Genomic DNA, 22,116 nt, shown 5'->3' with positions numbered 1-22,116 from the left:
TCCTCTGTTTTCATGTAATTCATATATTGGGAGTCTGGATAAGGCTTTATTGAGAAAAGGAATCTAGTACTAATCAAATTTGAAAATCCTAAACTAGATAATCTATAAAGCTCCAGGATTCCAGTAATAGTAGTGAAATAAAAATAATAAAACCAACTAAAATTTTATTGAGCTAGACACTGTTCTAAATACTCGGCTTAAAAAAAGAAATATTCGGCTTGTCAATATTTTAATCATTGTAACAATCGCATGAGCTAGATATTCTTCACTTCAACCTAAATTGAGGACCCAAATCCAATGTCTTACAAATGGCAGGGGCAGGAAGAGAGGAAACACAGATCCAGATCTGAGTCCTTACCCATAATACCACTTCCAAGCTCCTTCAGGGCAAATAGCATGGCTTTTGTTTCTTTTTCTTTTTATCTCAGAGCACAGTACTTAGGCTAATGGTCACTATTAATAGTGTCCGCAGGATGAATAAATGCTTGATGGAACAAAAGAAGTCTACCTTGGATTCTGAGAAAACTGAGACAGGAACTTGAACTCTCTAACACTTCAGTGGCCTTTAGAGAATAGCCCTAAACAAACAAACAGAACTATTTCACAGCTTACATCTTTTCTATGCCATCTTTCTGAAAAGCAAGGGACAACCCCCCTGCAGTCAGAAAGAATTCATTTTAGATATAGTTTAATTTGTAGTACTGACCAGACCTGATGGGTCCATGGACACATACTTCACCAAATTCGCCATCTTCAATTCATACTCAATATATCTATTCCTTTTGTATAAGGGTTTCTCAACCTTTGCACTACTGACATTTTGAGTCAAATAAGTCCTTGTTGTGGAGAGTTGTCCTGTGCATTACAGGATGTTTAGCAGCACTCTGACCTCTACCCACTAGAAGCCAATGACAACCCATCATCCATCCTTGCAACTGCAACAAATAAAAATGTCTCTAGACATGCCAAATGTCCCATAGAGAGAGGGGGTATAAAGTAGGGAACCACTGCTTTACATGAATTAGCTTTTGTGGAAACACTGGAGGGGGGTGGGGAGAAAAGAAAAGAAAAAGAAAAAATAAGCAATGCTTACTTATACTTAGAACATAAATGGTAATTTCCTTTCGTTGTTAGTTAGCTCCTCACTTCATCCTCCACCCTCAAAATTCTCCTTAAACCGGGCTATTCTGAGCACCCCACCATGTATCAAGCCTGCTAATTGCCTCAACCAAGAGTTGTAATAATAGATATCCTACACATTTATGAGGACTATATGGTGACCACAAATTACCCAAAGCTTATGAACAATCCCGGTATGAATATAATGAAGAAATTGCTCAGAACCTTGTAAAATGAAGAGAGAAATATGATCTGCCTTAAAGAAACCTCAGGATAATTAAATATTGCCAATATGGTCTTACTTCATGTCAACCTCTTGATACAGCCAACATTAGGCAAGTAGCAACTCTAGAGCAGGGAATGCACTAGGTACTTTTCTGAACCTTATCTCATTTGCTTTTCTCAACAATCTGATAAGAAAGACATTATCTGTTCTGCAGAGGGGCTCAGAGGAGTAAAATGTCTTGCCCAAGTTCACAAAGTTAGTCAATGGTATCAAAATTTGAATCTGAACAACCACTGGCTACCGTTCCCATGTACTCCCCACTTCTGTATTGCTGTATTTCACAAGAAAACCTTAGTGGCCACAATCAACAAAGAGCAAAGAAGGTAACGCAGTCATTTCATTCATACTTATGCACAGATAAGAGACAAAAGTATGTATTTCATAATGTCAATAATAGTCATCTACAGAAAACAAGTTTATCAGTTATTTTTCCCTTTGTGCTTTTCTACATTTTCTAAACTGTTTTGCCCTAAATATGTATTACCTATGTAATAAAAAGCAATTAAAACCCATTTCTGGTGCACCTGAGGGGCTCAATCAGTTAGGAGTCTGCCTTCCACTCAGGTCATGATCTCAAAGCCCTTGGATCAAACCCTGCATCAGGCTCCCTGCTCAGCCAGGAGTCTGCTTCTCCCTCTCGCTCTGCCCCTTCCCCTCACTCATGCTCTCTTGCACGTACACTTCCTCTCTCTCTCTCTCAAATAAATAAATAAAATCTTAAAAAAAAAAAAAACCCACTTCCAACAACAAAAATAACGCATGGAAGTATCAAAACGTAATGCCAGTTTCAAGTAAACCATTACCACTATTTCTCACTTATGAGACTGCCAAAAATTTAGCAATTTGGTAACAACATCAACTTTAATAAGAGCCTGGGAAAATAAGTAGTCACATATACCGTTAGCAGAAATTTAAGTTGGTACAAGGCTCTTTAGAAAGAAATCTAGCAGATCTATCATAATGTGATGTGACTATGCTCTTTCTCCTAGCAACTCGTTCTAAGAATTGACCCTATGGCATACCACATATATAATACATAAATTCATACTCAAAGATATTTGCTGCCTATCAATAGAAAAATTAGAACAGTGGAATTCAAAGCAGTCATTAGAAAAAATAAGGTACCTCACTAGGTAAGAATGTATAACATTATCCAAGACTTGGTGTTAAATAAGAATCAAGTTATATAATAGCATGTACAGAAGGATCTCAGGATACACAGGTATTTATCATATATGAATATGTACATACACATATGTCAGTATGCAGGAATCTGTATGTGTCTATGTGGTTGTGTATAAGCTTGTAAATGCATAGAAAATTCTGTACATACATACAAGAAACAATTGATATTAATTATATCTGTAGGGTAAAACTAAAAGTTGGAGAGAAAGGAAATGAAATTTTATTTTTATACCACTTACTAAATTATTTTATATTTTCTCTTCATAAATATGTATTCTGCTGTAAGCAAAAAACAGCGTTCTTGTTTTGGTTTGGTTTTGCTTTCTAAGAGACAAGAAGCCCTGCTCTCATGCAATAGCTTGAAAACAAAGCAACATATGATATAGAACTGTCTTCTGTTATAATTGCAAATGCTCACAAAACAAGACAGTGTGTGAAAGCCTCCCAGGATCTGTGTGCCAATGAAGCATAATGGAGACAGTTCTCTCCTGGCACACTGAGAGACAAAGCCAGGCTCCTATCATGTTAGGGGATTTAGTGGCTGGATTTTAAGACCAATAATTAAAGTGAAATGCTGCTATACATTTCAAGGCAACCTAAGCCAATTTCTTTAGCAGTTAATACCCAATTTTACTGTTCTATCCCTCCAGCTTGTCTCCTTTTAAAGTAGCTGATACATCTTGGCCAAGACCTCAGCTCTCCTCCTCTGCAAATGTGTTATGCTCTAGTATGTTAGAAGACCTGGAGCCTGCTGCTGGCTTAACTGCATATCAGCTCACTGACCTCTACAGAGCTTCTCACCTCTAAAACATTGTTAATGCCACCGATTTCCCTGGGACATTCTAAAAACTAAGTGTGATAGGGTATAGAAAAGCATGTTGCCAACACTAAGATGCTATGAGAATATTATCATTTGAACTTGAAAAAAAAAGGCCGACCATTAGTGTTGAACAGTGTAGTTACTGATGTCATCTCTGGGATATACATCCTGTCTATGGTCTCGAATGCCTATGAAGCTATGAAGCCACCTCAAATTCTTACTTGATGCAAGCAGCCAAAATGATCTTTTAAAAACACAACTCAGACTTCATTTGCCCCCCTTCCCTCCTGGCTCACTAAGTGCTGGTTGTAACAATTACGTATCTTTTCACAGAGCTTGGCCCCTCTTCTAATTAGGTCTTTGTATTTGCTGAACCTAGTACTTAAAATGCGCTACATACTACAGCTTGCTTTCTTATTTTTTCCTGTTTGCTTCTGTTTCTTTGGATGTCAGCTCAAATGCTATCTCCTTGGAAAGGCCCTTCCTGATTGTGCTCTGTAAATTAGGCTTCCCTCCTCCCCACCACCACCTTGAGCTATTCTCTCCCTCACTCTAGTCCCTCCGTGGCATTTAGCATACCATATAATCCTTTATCCTTGTTTACTGGTTTATGGCATATCTTGTGAGCTACAATGTAAGCTCATAAGCACCCAAGTCTTATCTGTCTTATCCTCCACTGTATCACTGTGGCTAGAACTGTGCCAGCACACAATAGGCAATCATGAGACATTCATGAAATGAATGAATGCAGAATTTACCAACTACAAAGTGTTTTCATCCACAGTCCCACATTTTCCCTTGCCTGTGAAACAGGAAGGGCCAATATGATTTTTCTCATTTGAATTACCTGCCCAAGGTCAAAGCTTACATCTGGGGTTTCTGACTCATGATTCCCTAATATCCCCACTATCCAATAGCATCCACAAATTTGGACTTGGAAGGGTTGAAAATAGGGCCATTTATCTGGGCTTTAGCAACAGAGGGAGGGAAGAAAAAGATCTGCCTTCCTGCAGGGAGGAGGTAGGAGAGACAGGGAGGGGGAAATGGTGTGCTATTCTCTTGTACTCCCTAGCTGCAAATTAGTAAGTGAAATTCTTTCCTTCATCTGAATGAAATGCAGCTACCTCTGGGATGGAGGCTTATGAAACCTCTCATCACCAAGTCACGGTGCGGAACACTTGGCTAATTGAAACAGCAAGTGAAATTTTAGGTAGGTCAGATGCAATTACCCAAATTGGAAAGTGACACCAGTGTTCACACCCACTGGACCACACACAGCAGCCTGGGAGCTAAGTCACACACATACACCCCCACACTCATACCCCCAAACTAAAGTCATCCACATGCCCTCCTACAGCATGGGGTTCCAACTTTTGCAAATATGCTGATTCACTAACTAGGGAAAAAGTGAGAAGATGCTGGTAGGACAGGGGAAGAGGAGAGAAGAGGACAAGGAAGCTGAAGATGGAGGGGAAGGAGGCAGAAGGAAGAGAATATGGGGAAGGACTATAGAAGAGGGAGAAAGTGAAGGAAGAATAAGTAGTGAAGAGAAATACCATTCAGCTGTGATGCTCAAGTGGCCAAACGCTGGCACAACGCAGTCCTTGAGGATTTCTGTGGTCAGGGTGTTTTTTCAGGCACTTGTCTGTTTCCATAGAGACTAAGAATTCCTGCTTCAATAATCATCTTCCAGGTTTCTCTGGTGTTTGAGCTTTCTTCCTATTTCCCCATCAGCGGGCAAGGAAGGACCCAGAGCCTAGGGCTTGCCTTGTGAGAACAGGCATAAGGGCAGGCTGGCTACTTTACACCATCCTGGCCTCCAGCCACTCAGCCCAGTGCCGTAGAATTTCAGTTCTAGCATTTCCACTGATTACCTTACTCCTCCCCTAGGCAAGCACAGACCCTGCTCCTGCCTCTTCCCTCCTCCACAGCACTGCCCTGGAGATCTGCACAGCCTCGTGGGCAGTCTATCAAAAAGCTGAAAACCTGGTGAAACCTTGTGCCAACCTGACAGCATTTTCAGCCCTTTCACTAGTATGTTCATGGTGCATCTGTAGCATAGAAAACCAATTGGTCACATTTTCCACTTCTGGCCAAGAATGAAAATACTACCTCTTCTTCTATCAGGCTAGACACCTCTAGCTTCCCCTATACCTCCCACCCCACATCCAGTCAGCTGTCAGTCTGTCCAGTCTTTTGTGCAATGCTTTCCTCTTTCTTCCACAGTTCAGTAGCACTACCCTGGAGGGGCTGTCATTATTTCTCAGGTCATTAACTTAACGGACATGTATTTCTTCTCCCTGTCCATCAGGGTCAGGCTCTCTCCCTGTCAATACATCCCCTCCCTTAGTAAATCATAAATCCCTGGGGTCCAGGAATCTGTTTTCAACCTGCATCTCAGGTAAATCTGATGCAGCCAAGACACAGTGGGGAACCACAGATGGGATCCACCTTTTATGCAGCTGCAAAGAATTTCCAGTATTCACACATTACATTCTTCTCTCTGGAACTGCAGTGGGACTTCTATGGGCCCTAGGTAGTTTTGCTTTTGTGTGTTCATTCCCCATTTAAAAAAATTATTTTTTACTGCATTGGTATGATGACGAATTCCTTAATTCCTTAAGGTTAGACTCATTTATTTTATTCTGGTTTTTAAAAGAAATCAAAATTAAAACACGTTTGTCAGCCTTAAAATTGTTGTGATCCCTAGGTGCCATGCCTATGAGTAAGTCAGCCCTGCCTCAGCCCCTCTCCCAAATCTTCAGGACCCTCACACTGCCTACAGAATGAAGTCCAATCTTCTCAACACACTTACCCTGATCTGGGTTCAATCTGTCTTCCCAGCACCATCCATGATAGCACTTCCAATCCATATGGGCTCCAGCTTCCAGGCCTAAATGCAAATCTCTCAATACCCCATGCATATATGATGATGCCACTGCACCTTAGCTCTCAGCCCAGCCCAAAACAGGTTTCCTTTCCTTGTCTACCTACTGACTTTCTATTCAAATGGCCCTTTCCACTGTGGTCTCCCCTAGTCCCTCTGGTTGAAATTATGCCTCCTGCTTCTGTACTCCATAGCACTTTACATGTCTATTATTATACCACTAATAATACCACTTTTTCACCCTGCCCTGTGCCAAATATACCTAATTCTGATGTGTACTTCTTTCACAGCATAATATTTCTAAAATCAGGAAGTGGCTTATAACACATGCCAAGCAAACTCACCAGCCACCAGGTAGAGTACTACACTTCAATGTGCCAAAAATAATTTTCTGCATGTGCAAACCCAAAATGAATAGCAAGCCCTGGACCATCTAATTCCTTCATTTGTAGGGTTATTTGCATTCTCAACATCACACACAACTGAATTTTAATTTTAATCCCTAGTGCCTTTTTAAATTATGCTTTGATGCATTATTGAAAGAAAAAAATACTTTGGGTCCAGGCTATGGCCTAAGACATGTCAGGTGAAGCAATTTTAAGAAGTAGAAATTGCCAGATCTCTTGGCATATGTCATGAAATTTCCTAATTCCTTAGACCATGAAGGACTTATTACACAGACATTGAGTTGCTCTGTCAAAAGCTTCTAAGCAGGGGCACCTGGGTGGCTCAGTGGTTGAGACAATGAGATGCCTTTAGCTCAGGTCATGATCCCAGGGTCCTGGGATCGAGTACCACATCAGGCTCCCCACAGGGAGCCTGCTTCTCCCTCAGCTATGTCTCTGCCTCTCTCTGTGTGTTTCTCATGAACAAATAAATAAACTCTTTTAAAAATGCTTCTAAGTAAATGTCAAGAGATGTTGTTTAAGTAGACAATAATTATGATTTAGTTTCTTCCTGAGTTACAAAGTTTTGCCAATGAGGAAATGTACAATTTAAACTCCAGGATTCATTACTCCACTTCGAAATTATAGACTCTCTACAAAAGGAGTTCAAAATGGAGAATACAGGTTATAAAAGGATATCATAATGCTTACATACAATTGCAGATGGCCAAAAGTGATAAAATTTTTAATATTAAACCCGAAAATAGCTAAGATTCCAACCTCATAATATTGATGAACACACAAATCTACAGAGAAAAGTAATCTATTGTTAGTTTATTTTAAAAATTTGTATACATTTAGTGTTCTTTTCTGCTAAAAAATTATCTTGATGATGAATACTACAATAGGTTGCTTTTTTTTTTGTCAAGAAAGCAGTCTTTTGGTAAGCTATTATTTTTTTACATTTCCACATTAGAAAGCTCTTAGGGGTCTGGGACTGTGTATTAATTATCTTTCTCTCCCCTCTAGTGTCTTTGCATATGAAAAATGCTCATTTTTGAGTTGATCTAGCTTTCTGCCAGCAGTTTCATTGCTATCAAGTCTGGCCTCGTTTCTATTAAAATCTAGTTGTATGTTTATTTTATAGTTTGGATGCATACATTTCATTAAAAATGCCCTTTTTAAAAATTCAAAATCAGTTCATGCTTTTATTCATTCAATGAGTATTTATCAGGCTCCTAACAAATGCCGAGCAGTGACAAGGATACAAAGGTGAGTAAGACACAGCCCTGCTCTGAACTTTACTCATAGTCTAGAGGGAGAGATAGGCCAGGCAACATATCCCAATCTAATGTGATGATTGCTAAGGCAGGAACATACTAGCTGGGGAAGGAATATGGAGAATGGCCATCTCATGCAGTCTACAGGGTTTAAGGAGCTGAAAAATGAGTAGGAGCTAACCTGGAAAAGTAGACATCTAGATGGCTATGGGAAAAGTTGGCCTACCCTGAGAGCGCAGTGTGTACAAAAGCATAGAGATGGAGGTGGGGGGATGAGGACCTCCCAGTGGAGACACACTAAGAAGTTCTACTGGCCTGGCTTGCAGAGGTACCATGATAGACTTCTGATGTCCAGTTAAGATAAAGTCCATTTCTGGGACGCCTGGGTGGCTCATTGGTTGAGCATCTGCCTTTGGCTCAGGGTGTGATCCTGGAGTCCCTGGATCAAGTCCCACATTGGGCTCCCTGCATGGGGCCTGCTTCTCCCTCTGCCTGTGTCTCTGCCTCTCTCTCTTTCTGTGTGTCTCTCATGAATAAATAAATAAAATCTTTAAAAAAAAAAAAAGATAAAGCCCATTTCTGGACTTAATCCTGAGAAGAGTGTGGACTCATTTTCATTGGCAAGATACTGTTCCATAAAGTTATAAAGCAGTACCAATATTGTTCTCTCAGTGTCATATAAGGATTTAATCAGTCTTACTCAATACTGCTTTTTCTCTGCCTTCTTTTTTTTCTAGCATTTAAAAATTTTTTATGTTATATTTAATTCAACAGCAATGTCTTATTTACAAGATTCAAGCTGAAAAAATAACTACATTCATTTCAGTTACCTCAGACACTCCTATTTTTCCTTACCATAGAGAAAGAAACAAATAGAAACATTTACCACTAAATTCTTCACTTGCAACCCTATGGGCATTTCTCTATGACATTTTACTCAATGTTGAATAAGTAGAGCCTGTGTAACCTCAGACAACTTGCCTAACCTCTCTGTGCCTGGTATATTCAACTATAAGAAAAAATTAACTATCACCTACCTTAAAGAACTCTTATGAGGGTTAAATAAGATATCCTATGTACAGTCTCTGGCAGGTGGCCTGGATTGTAATCATTGCTACAATAAAAAAATGTAACAATTTTTATCTTTAAGCATTACTGAACAATGTATATAAATATACAGGGTTGTAACTTTATATTCTATTATTTTAATCTTATGTATACACACATATAATATATATATATATATATATATATATATATATATATATATATATGTTGATACACACTTTCAATAGAGGTAATTGCGGAGACAAAGATTCAGGGAAGAGGGAAGGTATATTTTCCATTGTATTTTTTTCTGTAATCTTTAACTCTTTCTTAACAAGAGCATGGAAAACTTTTATGATAAGAACTTCTATAATAAAAATTAATTTTAAAACCTTATTAAATAAAATAAAAATGTATCTAAATATTACATATATTATTATACATCTATATATCTGTCTATAATATATATTATTATATATCTATCCAATATATCCAGATATCTAAAGATACCCAGATATATATCTAAATAAACATGTAAATATAAATTTACATACATATATTTATGTATAGCTATAGATATAGATTTAGCCTAGAAAAGAAGAAAACTGTAGTAAGAGGAGGAACAGGATCTGTTTCCTAATTTTCAAAGGGTAGCCATGTGGACAAAGAATTAGATTTATTTTGTACCTAGACAGCCAAAAGGCCTAAATAAAAAGAAAGAACTTTGGGCTGATGAGAACAATCCAAAGGTACAGCCTCAAAAAGCAGTGGTAGCTCCATCATAGAAGGTGTATATCATAGACTACATGGTCATCTTTCTGAAACTTGGTTCAAAAGATTTTTCTTCTGGGATACCTGCGTGGCATAGTCAGTTAAGCCTCCAACTCTGGGTTTTAGCTCCGGTTACAATCTCAGGGTTTTGATCTCAGGGTTGTGATCTGAGGATCTGGAGATGGAGCCCCACAACAACCTCTTCACTCAACATGGAGTATGCCTGAGACTCTCTCTCCCTCTCCCTCTGCCTGTCCCCCACCCCCTGCCCTCACACACTCTCAGACTCTCTCTGTCTAAAATAAATAAATCAAAAGAAAGAAGAAGAAAGAAAGAAGAAAGAAAGAAAGAAAGAAAGAAAGAAAGAAAGAAAGAAAGAAAGAAAAAAGAAAATAAAGAAAAAAAGAAGAAAGAAAGAAGAAAGAAAAGAAAGAAAGAAAGAAAGAAAGAAAGAAAGAAAGAAAGAAAGAAAGAAAAAAGAAAGAACGAAATTCCTCTTCCAAGTCTATGCAACTGGGCAGTCTCCAAGCATTTGACCTTGGATGCATCCTTAAATGGCTACCTAGAAACATTCAAACTTTCACCACACACTAATTAAGTTAGTATATCAGCTTTACCTTCAACCTCCAAAACCCTTAAATGGGCAGGTATTCCTAAAAAAGAAATACTAGCATATTTATGCTTATAATATCTCAATACAATATGAAGTTATCCAAATAAATACTTCATAATGGTATAGCCTGATTCAAAATACAGATGCTGTGTTTAAACACCACCTAGAGAGATACCTGGCTGGCTCAGTGCTTGAGCGTCTGCCTTTGGCTCAGGGTGTGATCCTGGGATCTGGGATGGAGTCCCATATCAGGCTCCTTGCAGGGAGCCTGCTTCTCCCTCTGCCTGTGTCTCTGCCTCTCTCTGTGCGTCTCTTTAAAAATAAAAAAAAAAACACCACCTAGAATTGGATTTGTTAAAGGTAATTTTTGCTTTCAATCAGATTTATACTAAACAGGGAAGTATTTTAGCATTCCTCATTATCCTATACTTTTAAATCCCATTAAAATCTGGAAATGGATTTTAATTGGACTACTGTTTTGTGGCTTGCCATTATGAATTTGGTAAGTAAAGCCTAATGTTGGAACACTTTAGTGACTCAAGACTGGGAGTTCTATGTTTGTAGATTCTAATTTCCATGGTAGGTGAAACGCACACAAGATAAATACGGGGTTCCTGAGCTAATGAATTGGGATAGCTACAGTGCCATCTGGAGATGAGAGCATGACCTTTGAATGGCAATCTCTGCTAGAGAATAATTTAAATGAAGAGAAAGTGAGCCAAGGCAGGCAGAGAGCTCTGGAAGACACATCTGACTTGGGGGCTGCTCTGAAATCTACCAATCCAGAGTCTGTTGACTTAGAAAGTCATTAAACTTCTCTGAACATCTGTCACTCTTTCATCCAAAAACAGAGGGAAAATCCAAGGACATAATATTGGTTCCTTTTCAATAATCAGTTGATATTTATCTATACAGAAAGACAGTTTAGTTCAGTGGAGAAAAACTTAGACCTTAAAGTCAGAAAACCTGAATCTGGCTGTCACTAAGTAGCTATTTTACCTTGAACAAGTCTCCTACCATCTCTAAGAACAGATTTCCTCATCTAATTTAAGGACACAGCAAAATAAAGGAAAATTGCAAACATATCCTCATGTTGTTTTAAGCCTCAAACTAAAAGCTCTATTGTAAGAACAACTATCATGATTCTCCTTTTATAAATGGGGGAACAGGCTTAAAATTTTCCTAGGTTTTATAAGTAGTAACAGTACCCCAGATGTTTGATATCAAGTCTCTAGGCACAGACATGCCACATCACCTGCCTAACAGACTTCTGGGGAAATGAAATAAGGTAAGTGTCCATATGTACCATTTATTATAAATAGCTATACAAGTTTAAGGTATTGTTAAAACTAAGCTTTAAATCCTCTAGACTTATTTTTAAGTCCTCTAGACATATTTTCCATTCATAAACATTTCTATTAGATCCCTATGAACCACCTTTCCTGTCCTGCACATCACAGTACAACGAATTAAATAAATGAGCGGATCACTGCTGCTTTAGAAATGATCCATGAGCTTAATTAAATATCTTAAACAAATGGATACATTTACATTTCATGAGGCCACTCTTTGAGGATCTTAGAAGAAAGAAACTATAATTAGACAAGATAGGTATAGTTGCACTGGTCAATGAAACTTGCTCCCCACTGAAAGAAACCCTGTTCTCAGGGCCCAACTGCTCATCCAAACCAAACAAACATCATCATCCCAGACTGTGTTCTCAATTGCAAATATGCATCAAAAGTCATAAGATACATAGTACTGCCATAATGAAGCCACAACATTTCCCTAACCAGAAAGAGAAACCGGCAAAAGGAAGAGTCCCTGCAACTTCTTCATACGGGGCTAGTTTGATCAAGCTGAAGAATCAATTCCTAACAACGATGCTTTAGAGATAACAATATTCTTAATAAAAATGTTTTCCCATTACAATGGCTTATCAATTCAATTCATTCTTCCCTAAACCTACTGGAAAAGTCTGATTTGGTGAAAAAGACAATCCTCAAAAATCCAAACTTACTACAGGCTGCCCTGTGTTTGTTACTGCTCCCATTAAACGACAGTCCCCTAAAGGCCATTCACTATTATATTCCCCACAGTGCTTAGCACAGTACCTGACACATAATGGACTCAGGAAATAGGTGTTGAATTTATGCTAGAATGTAATATACTTTAAAAACAAATTCCAGGGGGAATCCCTGGGTGGCTCAGCAGTTTGGCGCCTGCCTTTGGCCCAGGGCGCGATCCTGGGGTCCTGGGATCAAGTCCCACGTCGGGCTCTCTGCATGGAGCCTGCATCTCTCTCTGCCTGTGTTTCTGCCTCTGCCTCTCCCTCTCTCTCTCTATCATGAATAAATAAATAAAATATTCTTAAAAAATTAAAAAAATAAAAAAATAAAAACAAATTCCAATCTTAATTCTTATGAAAAGTGAAAAAATACAAAATTTCATATTTCTTTCATTTCCTAAAGGTGGGGCTCCTCCTCACTCGTTTGGAAATTGTTTATTCCATTTCAGTTATTTGTGTACATGCCCACTATGTTCCAGAAAGGATTATAGTGGCATCATTTGGAATGGATGAATCTTTTTTTTTTTTTTTTTTTTTTTTAAGATTTAAAGGCAATCACATCCAGTCAAAAGATGCTTTGGACTTTATCACAGATTTAGAAAATCATAAATCAGATACTTATGTACAATATCAATACCAAAGCTGTTAGAACCAAGAATCCCTCAGGTAATTTTAACTTTAATTTAGGATGGTCCTGAGAAAACACTCTACCAACACCTTATTCAACTTCAGTAAGAACTTGTATGGGTAAAACATGTTTTCAGGCCAGGACACTTGAACATCTGTAGACAATATTTTACCCCACTTATGGGGTCAGGAAAATAGGAAGTGGTAGTCCAGGAAGAGCCATTACACAATTAAAAGAAAAAAGCATTTATTTGCAATGCACAGGAATTAAATTCAGTTTGCTTTCATTCCTTCCCAAACAACCCGACATGAATCTTTCCTTTGGAGTCCTAAGTTGTCCAGTATATTAAAGTCACCAATGTGGAACAAACCACTGAGCCTTCAATTATAGATTATCTTTATGTAAACAACCCTCTGATCCTGGTTCCTTGAAAAGGTGAGCAAACAGCTATGATAATACCCCTGGTCCAACATACATATATTAAATAACTCTTTTGCTATGGATATGGCTAAAAGAGCATTCCAACAGAGAGAAATCCAACTTGTTAAAACGCTTTATAAAAAAAAAAAAAAAAAAAAAAAAAAAAAAAGGCTGCAAGCCCAGATACAAAGTTTAGAGGCTTTTTCGTGTTCCTTCTATGCAAAGTTTATGAAACACTAATACACTCAATGCAAAAAAGATAATGATAAGACCAAAGCCAATAGCAGATGAAATAAATTTCATTGAACAAATCATAAATGCTATGTAAAAGACTTCTAGATAAAAATTCGCTCAAGGTAAAAATTGCTGAGGAAAGGTAACAGCATTAACCCTAGCCGACAGCCGGAGTTGGAAAGAGGCACGTCTTTACAGAATTGCAAACAACATCAGCATTACGAGGATAATAATTAGAATAAATACCGTCCGCAGGCTGCAAAAACAAGCAACGCACTTGGCTCCTTCACCTCTCCCCCTCATCCAGCTGGGTAGTGAAAGCAGCTGCCTCTCCCTGCCCTCCTTCCCAGCGGCTCCTCGCGCCACCCGCTCCCTTCTCGCGTCCACTCCTTCCCTCCCCTTTCGCCTCCTCTCCCCGCCCCCAGCTAGTGTATTCAGCAGCCCAGCGAGATTAAGAGGCGCTCGCTACGTCCCTGGGCCTCAGGACTGATCTAACGTTTCCTAGCTCCTTGAACTAGAGAAATTAGAGACGCAACCCCCTGGTGGTATTAGATGCCTTCGCTCCATCCCGGCCCCTCCCAGGCCAAGGTGGGGGGCGGGGGGGGGGGTCGGGCTAGTGGAGTAGGAAGCCTCGGGAGGACCCGGCGGAGTCCAGCTGGGCGCACCCCGCCGCCAGCGCTACCTGAGCTGTCCATGGTGCTGGCGCGGTCTTGAGACTGCTGGGCGGGACTCCGCGCGGCTGCCGCCCCGGCGTTCACTCTCTGCTTGCCGCCACCCGCGCCGCTCCCCGCACTTAAGTCCCGGTTACTGTCCACCAGCTGCAAGGATTCATAACCATCGTTGCTGGTCTTTTTCCGGTAGCTCCCGAGGAGACTCATGGGCAAGCCCAGAGACCAGGGAAAAAATATCAACCTGGGAAACGAAGGGGGGGGTGGAAGGTGGAAAGGGCTAAAGGAGGAAATAAAAAAAGAAAAAAAAGAAAAAAAGAAAAAAAAAAAAAAACCATCAAGTGTCCGACATGACGCAAAGAGGAGGGAAAGAGGGAGCAGCTAGCGGAGAGGAGCTGTGCGGGGCGAGCGGCGGAGCCACCGCCCTGGGCAGAGCGCAGCTCTGGGCACCCGGCGCGACCCAGAGAGAAAAAGAGGGCGCGGGCGGGAGGGCGAGCGGGCCCTGCGGAGCTCCCAGCCCCGGGCCAGCCACCCGCAGGCTGAGGAATGCCCGGAAGCAATCCTATAGGTGTCGCCGCGTCGCCCCGCCGCGCAGCAGGGCAGCTCCAAGCGCGGCTGGCCCACGGGGAGGGAAGAAAAGAGAGGGAGTGAGGGAGGGGAGATTCTGGAGCGGGAGGGGGGAGAGGGGGGGCGGTAAATGGGGCGTGGTGGGAGGGGGAGGGGACTACTACGACCCGAGCAGAGAGTATTTTCGCGCGTCACGTAAAGAAGAAAGAGGCTGGGTGTCTCTGCTTCGTAAGCTTTGGGGACGGGGGGTGGGGGGGTCTCTTGGTAAAATCCAGACACGCCCATTTTGTATAACTTAGCCTATATTTGCTGGAAGATTCGGCAAGTCAAAGCCACCCCGACGGTTACCGTCCTGGAGGGCTGACTTGTAACTTAACTGAATAGAAAAAGAACACATGTTAAACCTATGCTAGGGCAGAAAGGAACAGCAATTTCTTTCAAACCAGAAGGGGAATAATCCCCAAGAGCTGGCTATTCTAAGTAGGAGACCATTCCACCTAATGAGTAGATAGGTCTGTTTCAGTAACTATGAACCAATAATTGGGGAGGGTGACCCCGGGGAAGAGATTGAATCAGGTGCAATTTCAGTTCTGACATCATTTACCTTGGGACCTGGAAAAAGGACTATACCACTCAGTTGGCTTGAAGGGATGGATGGTTAGGAGACGAGGATTTTTCTTTCCATTCTCTGGCTCCTCCCCCTTTTTCTTTCATAATTTTGAGAAAACAAAGAAAGCAGTCACTCATTATCAGAGGAGAATTAATCACCAAGGTAATCAAGCTGAAGGGCCAGAGCCCCTTTCTGGCAGAGAAGTCCCTTTCAAGACTGTGTACCTAATTTTATATTCATGATTTTGCCTTCTTATTCTTAAAGAGAACCCCAACATTGGATATTTCAAGACTTGCAAACACTGGACATAACTCTAAGTCTCAAAATGCAATTATCAAATGTTCATTTTCACTTGATATAAAAAGCATGCAGAAGTATCTATCCCTCATTTTTATCATTTCGAGTGAAATTGTGGTTTTTAAATGGTCCTTTTCCCTATTAGGATTTGGAATGACTATGTGAGGAGCTTTTCAAAAGTCATTTGGCAGAGTTTCATCACGCATCAGCAAGAAAAAAGTTCACATATGTAAAATTTGCTTAAGCCCATACACAAAGCCAGCATTTCTCTCTTTTCGCCTTTCATGGCTTTCTCGGTGTCATTTTGATCACTTAAGAACACAAAATCAAACAACAGCATCTAATAGGATTGGGTCCAAATCACTTGGGACCCAAAGAGTTTCCAGGAAGTTCTAGCTCTATACCGGTCTATGTAAAATAAGTTGGATTGAGAGACATTTGCCTATTCAAGGATCACTCAAACGAAAATTCTTATAGGAAGAGGATGAATCAGTAGAGGCCAAGAATGCTAGTCTCCCCTCTGGGAAGACCTCAATTCGTTCACTGAAGATGTAACCTGACCCAAATCATAAATCGCAGTTAATGCTTATTTATAACAAGATCAAACAACTTGAGTGATAGCAGTTAAAACTGTAATACAATTTTAAACACAAATTTTATACTTTCAATTTTCCAAATCTGTCAGATTGAGTGATTTTTAGGTACTTGACTGAAACCGTACTCTGTAAAGTCTAGTAAATAAATATTTTCAAATAACATTTTAAATAATCCTTTTCTGCATTTTTCCTTCTCTTTTAATTCATTACTGAGGCACAGAGAGAGTAAATGCCTAGTGTCCATCATGTGCCTCGGCAAATTCTGGATTTATAATCACTGGATTAAGAGAATTCAGAGATGACCATTTTTCAAAATTGAAAATTATTATTTTCAAAAAGAGTGCTTTCAGTTATTTTCATTCAACTGTTTTCAGAGCTGCAGACATATTGCTGGAAGAAATTAAGATGAAACATATGCCTTTATATTTTTTAATATCTATCTCCCCAGTTTGCAAATTTAAAGAAAAACTTGAATGGGCTAAAGAGGCCATTTAATTTTTTTCTTTACACTTAATTTAACATAATTAAAATTAATCAGAATAACTATTCATGACCTTACAAAATTAAGGATATAAAGAACACACACACACAAGAACACAAAAAGGTAGAAAACACAATAGCTGTTTTAATATACAATAGTCTAAAAAATAGTTTGGAGCTTAAATTGGAATATATACGAATTCTGACACTAACATTGTTTTTCTTATCCTAAAGATCACATTCATAATAAGTTCACTTATCCATGATGATCTTACTTTTCTACTCTATACAATAGAGCATAATAAAAATACCATCATTATATATAGTTGAAGAATTAAATTAGTACCTAACACATAGAGAATAAGTATTTAATGAATATTCACTGTTATTACTATGATTGGGCTGGCTTGTGCACAATTCTATCCTCAGTGCCCAATAGTCCTAGTTCTTCCCGTGGAAGATGCTCAATAAAGGATAAGTATTTTTTTCCAGTACTATACTAGTAGAAATTTGTCTTTGTGATTCTGAATGAGTATCCATGCCTAACAAAGGGCACTGGTAAGATCCAAGGTGAACATTCAGAGCTAAACTATCCTGTTTTTTCCAATTTACTTTATTTCAAGAATACCACATCACAGAGCAGAGCCAAAGGATTAGGTGCCCTCTTTGGGGGAGAGTATTCTTTCCCTTTGCCTTTTCAATTGCTGACTTCAGTCACTTCTAAACTTGGCAAAGGTTACTCACACTGAGGAATGTTCAGGCTCTATTCCTACCCATCCCTTCCACCCCCAAAATACTCTCCCATCACAACAGATGTCACACTATTTTTGTGGTGCGGGGTAGGAGAAGATGAATAAATGCCATGACCCATCTGGATTATGATCTGTGCTTTTTAATTTCCAGGAACTATAACACAGCGGTTAAAACTCAGGTTCTGGAATGATATTTCCTAGGACTGAACCCTATTTCCGCAGACCCTTTTAGCTCTATGACCTTAGGCAAGTTACTTGACTTCTCTGCCTCACTTTTCTCCTTTGTAAAATGAGCATAATAGTACCACCAGGGACGCCTGGGTGGCTCAGCAGTTGGGCGTCTGCCTTTGGCCAGGGAGTGATCCCAGAGTCCTGGGATCAAATCAAGTCCCACATGGTGGGGGGGGGGGGCGCTTCTGCCATGGAGCCTGCTTCTCCCTCTGCCTGTGTCTCTGCCTCTTTCTCTCTCTGTCCTTCATGAATAAATAAATAAATAAAATCTTAATAAAAGAAAAAAAAGAATAGTACCATCAGAATAAGGCTGTAAGTGAAAATTAAATCAGTACCTAACATATAGTAAATGCTTAACAAATAGTTACCACTATTGTTCTAGTATTTTTAGAAGGAAAGTAACATTTTTTCATGTAATTTCCTATCTGTAAATTAGGCTAAAATCTGTCCTGCCTAACTTAAGAAATTTATTATGATGATGTATAATATAAAAGCATTATGTATAATGTAGAGTGATTGTTCTGCCTTGAGGTTTTATATATTTCATACATCTCTTATTAGATTTTAGACTCCTTGAGAACAAAAATCCGTATTTTGCTCATGTCTATATCCCTCCTGATACCCAAAAGAGCACCGTACACTCATGAGACATCGAGTAAATATCTACTGAATAAATAAATAAATAAATAAATAAATAAGTAAATAAAATGTATTAATAATCACCTAGTCTAGTGATTTTTTTAAAAAACTATGTTGTGGTCTACTATTAGATTATAAAATAAAATTAGAAATTCATAACCATTATTTTATTTTATTTTTAAAGATTTTATTTATTTACTCATGAGAGACACAGAAAGAGGCAGAGACATAGGCAGAGGGAGAAGCAGGCTCCATGCAGGGAGCCCGACGTGGGACTCGATCCCAGGACTCCAGGATCATGCCCTGGGCCAAAGGCGGGCGCTAAACCACCTAGGCATCCCTCATAACCATTATTTTAATATAAATGAACTAAGTCAGAAAACATCAGTTTTTGGCATCTGGTAAGATATTGTTTCCTGAACTATTGAGATTGTGTGGTGAAAGTGCGCGTGTATTTCTCCTCAATAATGACATCAATGTATTTCTTACTACAAGTACAAGTTACAAATGTTTGAATGTCTATGTATAGCAAAGTCTCCAGTACCAAGAGGTCCTAGGGTTCCCAATTGTGAATGTCCTACACATTGTGACATCTGAACTCACTCGGATACATAACTGGACAACAAAGAGTTCTGGCTAACCAGACAATAAATGAAAACAGAATTGCTCTGTTCTCTCTGTCACAAAAGGCAAAAATTATTATGTATGATCGGGTTTCTAAAATGCACTTCTTCGATTTTATGCTTTAATATAAATCAATGAATAGCACTGAAACTTTCTTTGGCAACATGCCTCAGGTACATAATTTAGATTATGTCCTTACTGAAGAAAAGTCTATGGATATAGACAATGTGAAGTGCTCAAACTGGGGACAAACAGGCCATATCTGGCCCCCAAACTTGTTTTGTCTGCCCTGTACTTTTTTAAAAAAGACTTTTATTTATTTATTTATTTGAGAGGGAGAGAGAGCAAGCACAGAGGGAGGAGAAGAGGCAGAGGAAGAAGAAGACTCCCTGCTGAGCAGGAAGCCTGATGTGGGGCTCAATCCCAGGACCCCAAGATCATGACCTGAGCCAACGCAGACACTGAACCTACTGAGCCACCCAGGGGCTCCCTGTACTTTTTCTTTTAATTGTAAACTTAAATATCTCCACAGAAGGTTCAGAGGCTCCAACTTGAGTGGCATAGTTCACCACCACTTTCCCATATGAAACATCCAACCTACTCCACTCATTCCTTGTCAGTCAACCCTTGCAGGCATTTGAATTTGAGACCTCTGGTGTAGTGGCCAAAACTGGAGGAATAACAACACCAAGACAGATGCCAAAAGCCACATCTTTAGGCCACCATCCAAAAGAAAGAGCAACAGGCTGGAATCCTCTCCTGACTCGATTATTAATCAGCAGAGTGGCCTTGATAATCATTCTCTTCTTAGCAGTAAAATTGAAGGTGTTGGATTACAGCATTCCCTCTAGTTCTCAAATTTTTCTATCCTTCTCAAAACTTGAGTTGTCATTTCCTTCCTTCTCCAAAGGAAGCCCAGAGGGAAAAACTATGACCATTTAAGTACTTCAGTTCTAAGTCCCAGTCAATCAAGGTTTTACTAGAGAGCACATACTTAAGTAGTGGCAGCTGTCAAGAGTTGCACATAGAGCAATACACAAGAGACATGAGGGAATGTGCTGGAAAAACAGAGTGAGCTGATAATATTTAGCAAAGGAAAACCTCAACTATTCCTACAATATTTCCTTAGAAATGAGCTTGTCTGTTCCCGGTGCCTGGCGGAGTGTTGGGTTTCCCACAAGATGAGACAAATTTTCCAGGCAGGGCATATTTTTTAAGGTAACTCAATATCCCAAAACATGTGCCTCCTTGAATCTCTAACAGTAATAAAAAAATAAAAAATAAAAAAAAAAAACAAAAAACTGCCATTAGTTTACTTTCCATTTGCCAGGTACCTTACCTACCTTAACTGTCATCTTCTCAACAACCCCATGAAGACACAACCCCTTTTGTGAGGCACACTAGGAGAGGTTAAATAACTTGCCTAAGCTCATACAGCTAGCTGTCATTTAGTATTTAAAATCACATCTTTCCAATTATACTTTGTCTACTTCAGCAGCCTGAGGAGGCAATTCCAGTGGTCAACATGAATGCTGTATGACATGTGGGTCATTTCTTGGATGTGACCTAAGCGTGGCCAGTGAAAAATAGTTTGGGCACTTTATGGGAATTACCCTTGCTTTACTCCCCAGGTGGTAGGTTCTGTTCAGAGAAACCTAAAAGGTTTTAATTTATATGGATTCCCAATAGGCAATCTTGTTTTGTAACTATCTGGCTTAGAGGACTTTTTATGTTGTGCTCTTGAAAATTGATACTTGTCTACTCTTTGGCCTAATTTTAATCACTAGAAGGAAAAATAATCTTTATATTCATTAAATGCAAGCCCCCCAGCTTTCAGAGAAGCTTGGCCCCTGTTGTGTATGTGTATAAATATGTATGTATGCAGATTACAAAGACATCAAGGCATGGTGGAAAAACCACTAGCTTTGGGAAAAAATACAACTGTGTTTGAGTTCTGGCCTGCCACATGCAAGTTTTCTATCTTTTCCCTGTTTCCCACCCAAAGCCACATTCCCTCTCAATAAAGTTGAGGAGATACTTGTTCTACCTCATAGAATCAAATGAAATAAGGTCCATGAGAGCACATAATAAACACTAAAGCCCTGCTCAAATGCTGCATTTCATCAAATCTAAGAAATCATACATTTTTAGTCACAGCATCAAGAAAAATATACTACTGATGATATATATACATGGAGTATTCTCAATTTTAAGATGATTAGGAGTGTCCAGGTGGCTCAGTAGGTTAAGCATCTGCCTTAAGCTCAGGTCATGATCCCAGGGTCCTGGGATCGAGCTCCACATCAGGCTCCCTGTTCAGGGGAGAGCCTGCTTCTCCCTCTCCCTCTGCCACTCTCTCTGCTTGTGCTCTCTTGCTCTCTTTCAAATAAATAAATAAAATCTTTAAAAAAAATAAGATGTGTACAGATACATAAATGTTAATATATTAAAAATTGTCTTAGAATTGATGAAACAAATTTTATTATTTGACTACTTGTTAATCTGAGAATATTATTTGTCTATTTATAATTCAGGTATTTTGAGCAACTCTGGTAAAGACAACATTCATCATATTTACCAGGCCTACCATAGTGCCTGCCAAGTAATAGATGTTCAGTATCTAATTGAATGAAAATGCAAAAAAAGTTATTTCAGAAGCCATCTTTAGCTTACAGAAAAATTCACCATGGGTTTCTTTAGTAAGTTCATTTAAAATGCTGTTCCATTTGTGAACATTCAACTTACCCTTGACTTTTCAAGGACATGCTCATGGTTTAACGATGTTACACCTACATTACCATTTCAAGAGTAACTCATGGAAGCACATGTCTCTTTCATTTGTCATTTTATAAGCAAGGAAACCAGCTTTTCAAATGGACAGACTCTGACAGACTACCATAAACTGGCC

At 39.3% G+C, this 22,116-nt stretch overlaps 1 protein-coding gene across 6 annotated transcripts in view; it reads right to left on the bottom strand.

Moving 5' to 3' along the window:
* The window catches only part of DNAJC6 (DnaJ heat shock protein family (Hsp40) member C6), a 140,277-nt gene that overhangs the window by 80,862 nt on the left and 37,299 nt on the right, over positions 1 to 22,116 (bottom strand). For 2 of the 6 annotated variants that reach the window (XM_077892149.1, XM_077892150.1), the window contains exon 2: positions 14,427 to 14,692. The exons of 3 other annotated variants lie outside the window; for them this stretch is intronic. In XM_077892149.1, the coding sequence (XP_077748275.1) occupies positions 14,427 to 14,622 (196 nt within the window). In that variant the 5' untranslated portion in view covers positions 14,623 to 14,692. Of the gene's footprint in view, positions 1 to 13,990; positions 14,009 to 14,426; positions 14,693 to 22,116 lie in introns of those variants that run through there. One more of the 6 variants, XM_077892154.1, reaches the window with a different exon arrangement.

The sequence above is a fragment of the Canis aureus genome, chromosome 3 (genome assembly GCF_053574225.1).
Source record: "Canis aureus isolate CA01 chromosome 3, VMU_Caureus_v.1.0, whole genome shotgun sequence".
NCBI classification, from domain to species: Eukaryota; Metazoa; Chordata; class Mammalia; order Carnivora; family Canidae; genus Canis; species Canis aureus.
This window is presented reverse-complemented; position numbering and strand designations above follow the sequence as displayed.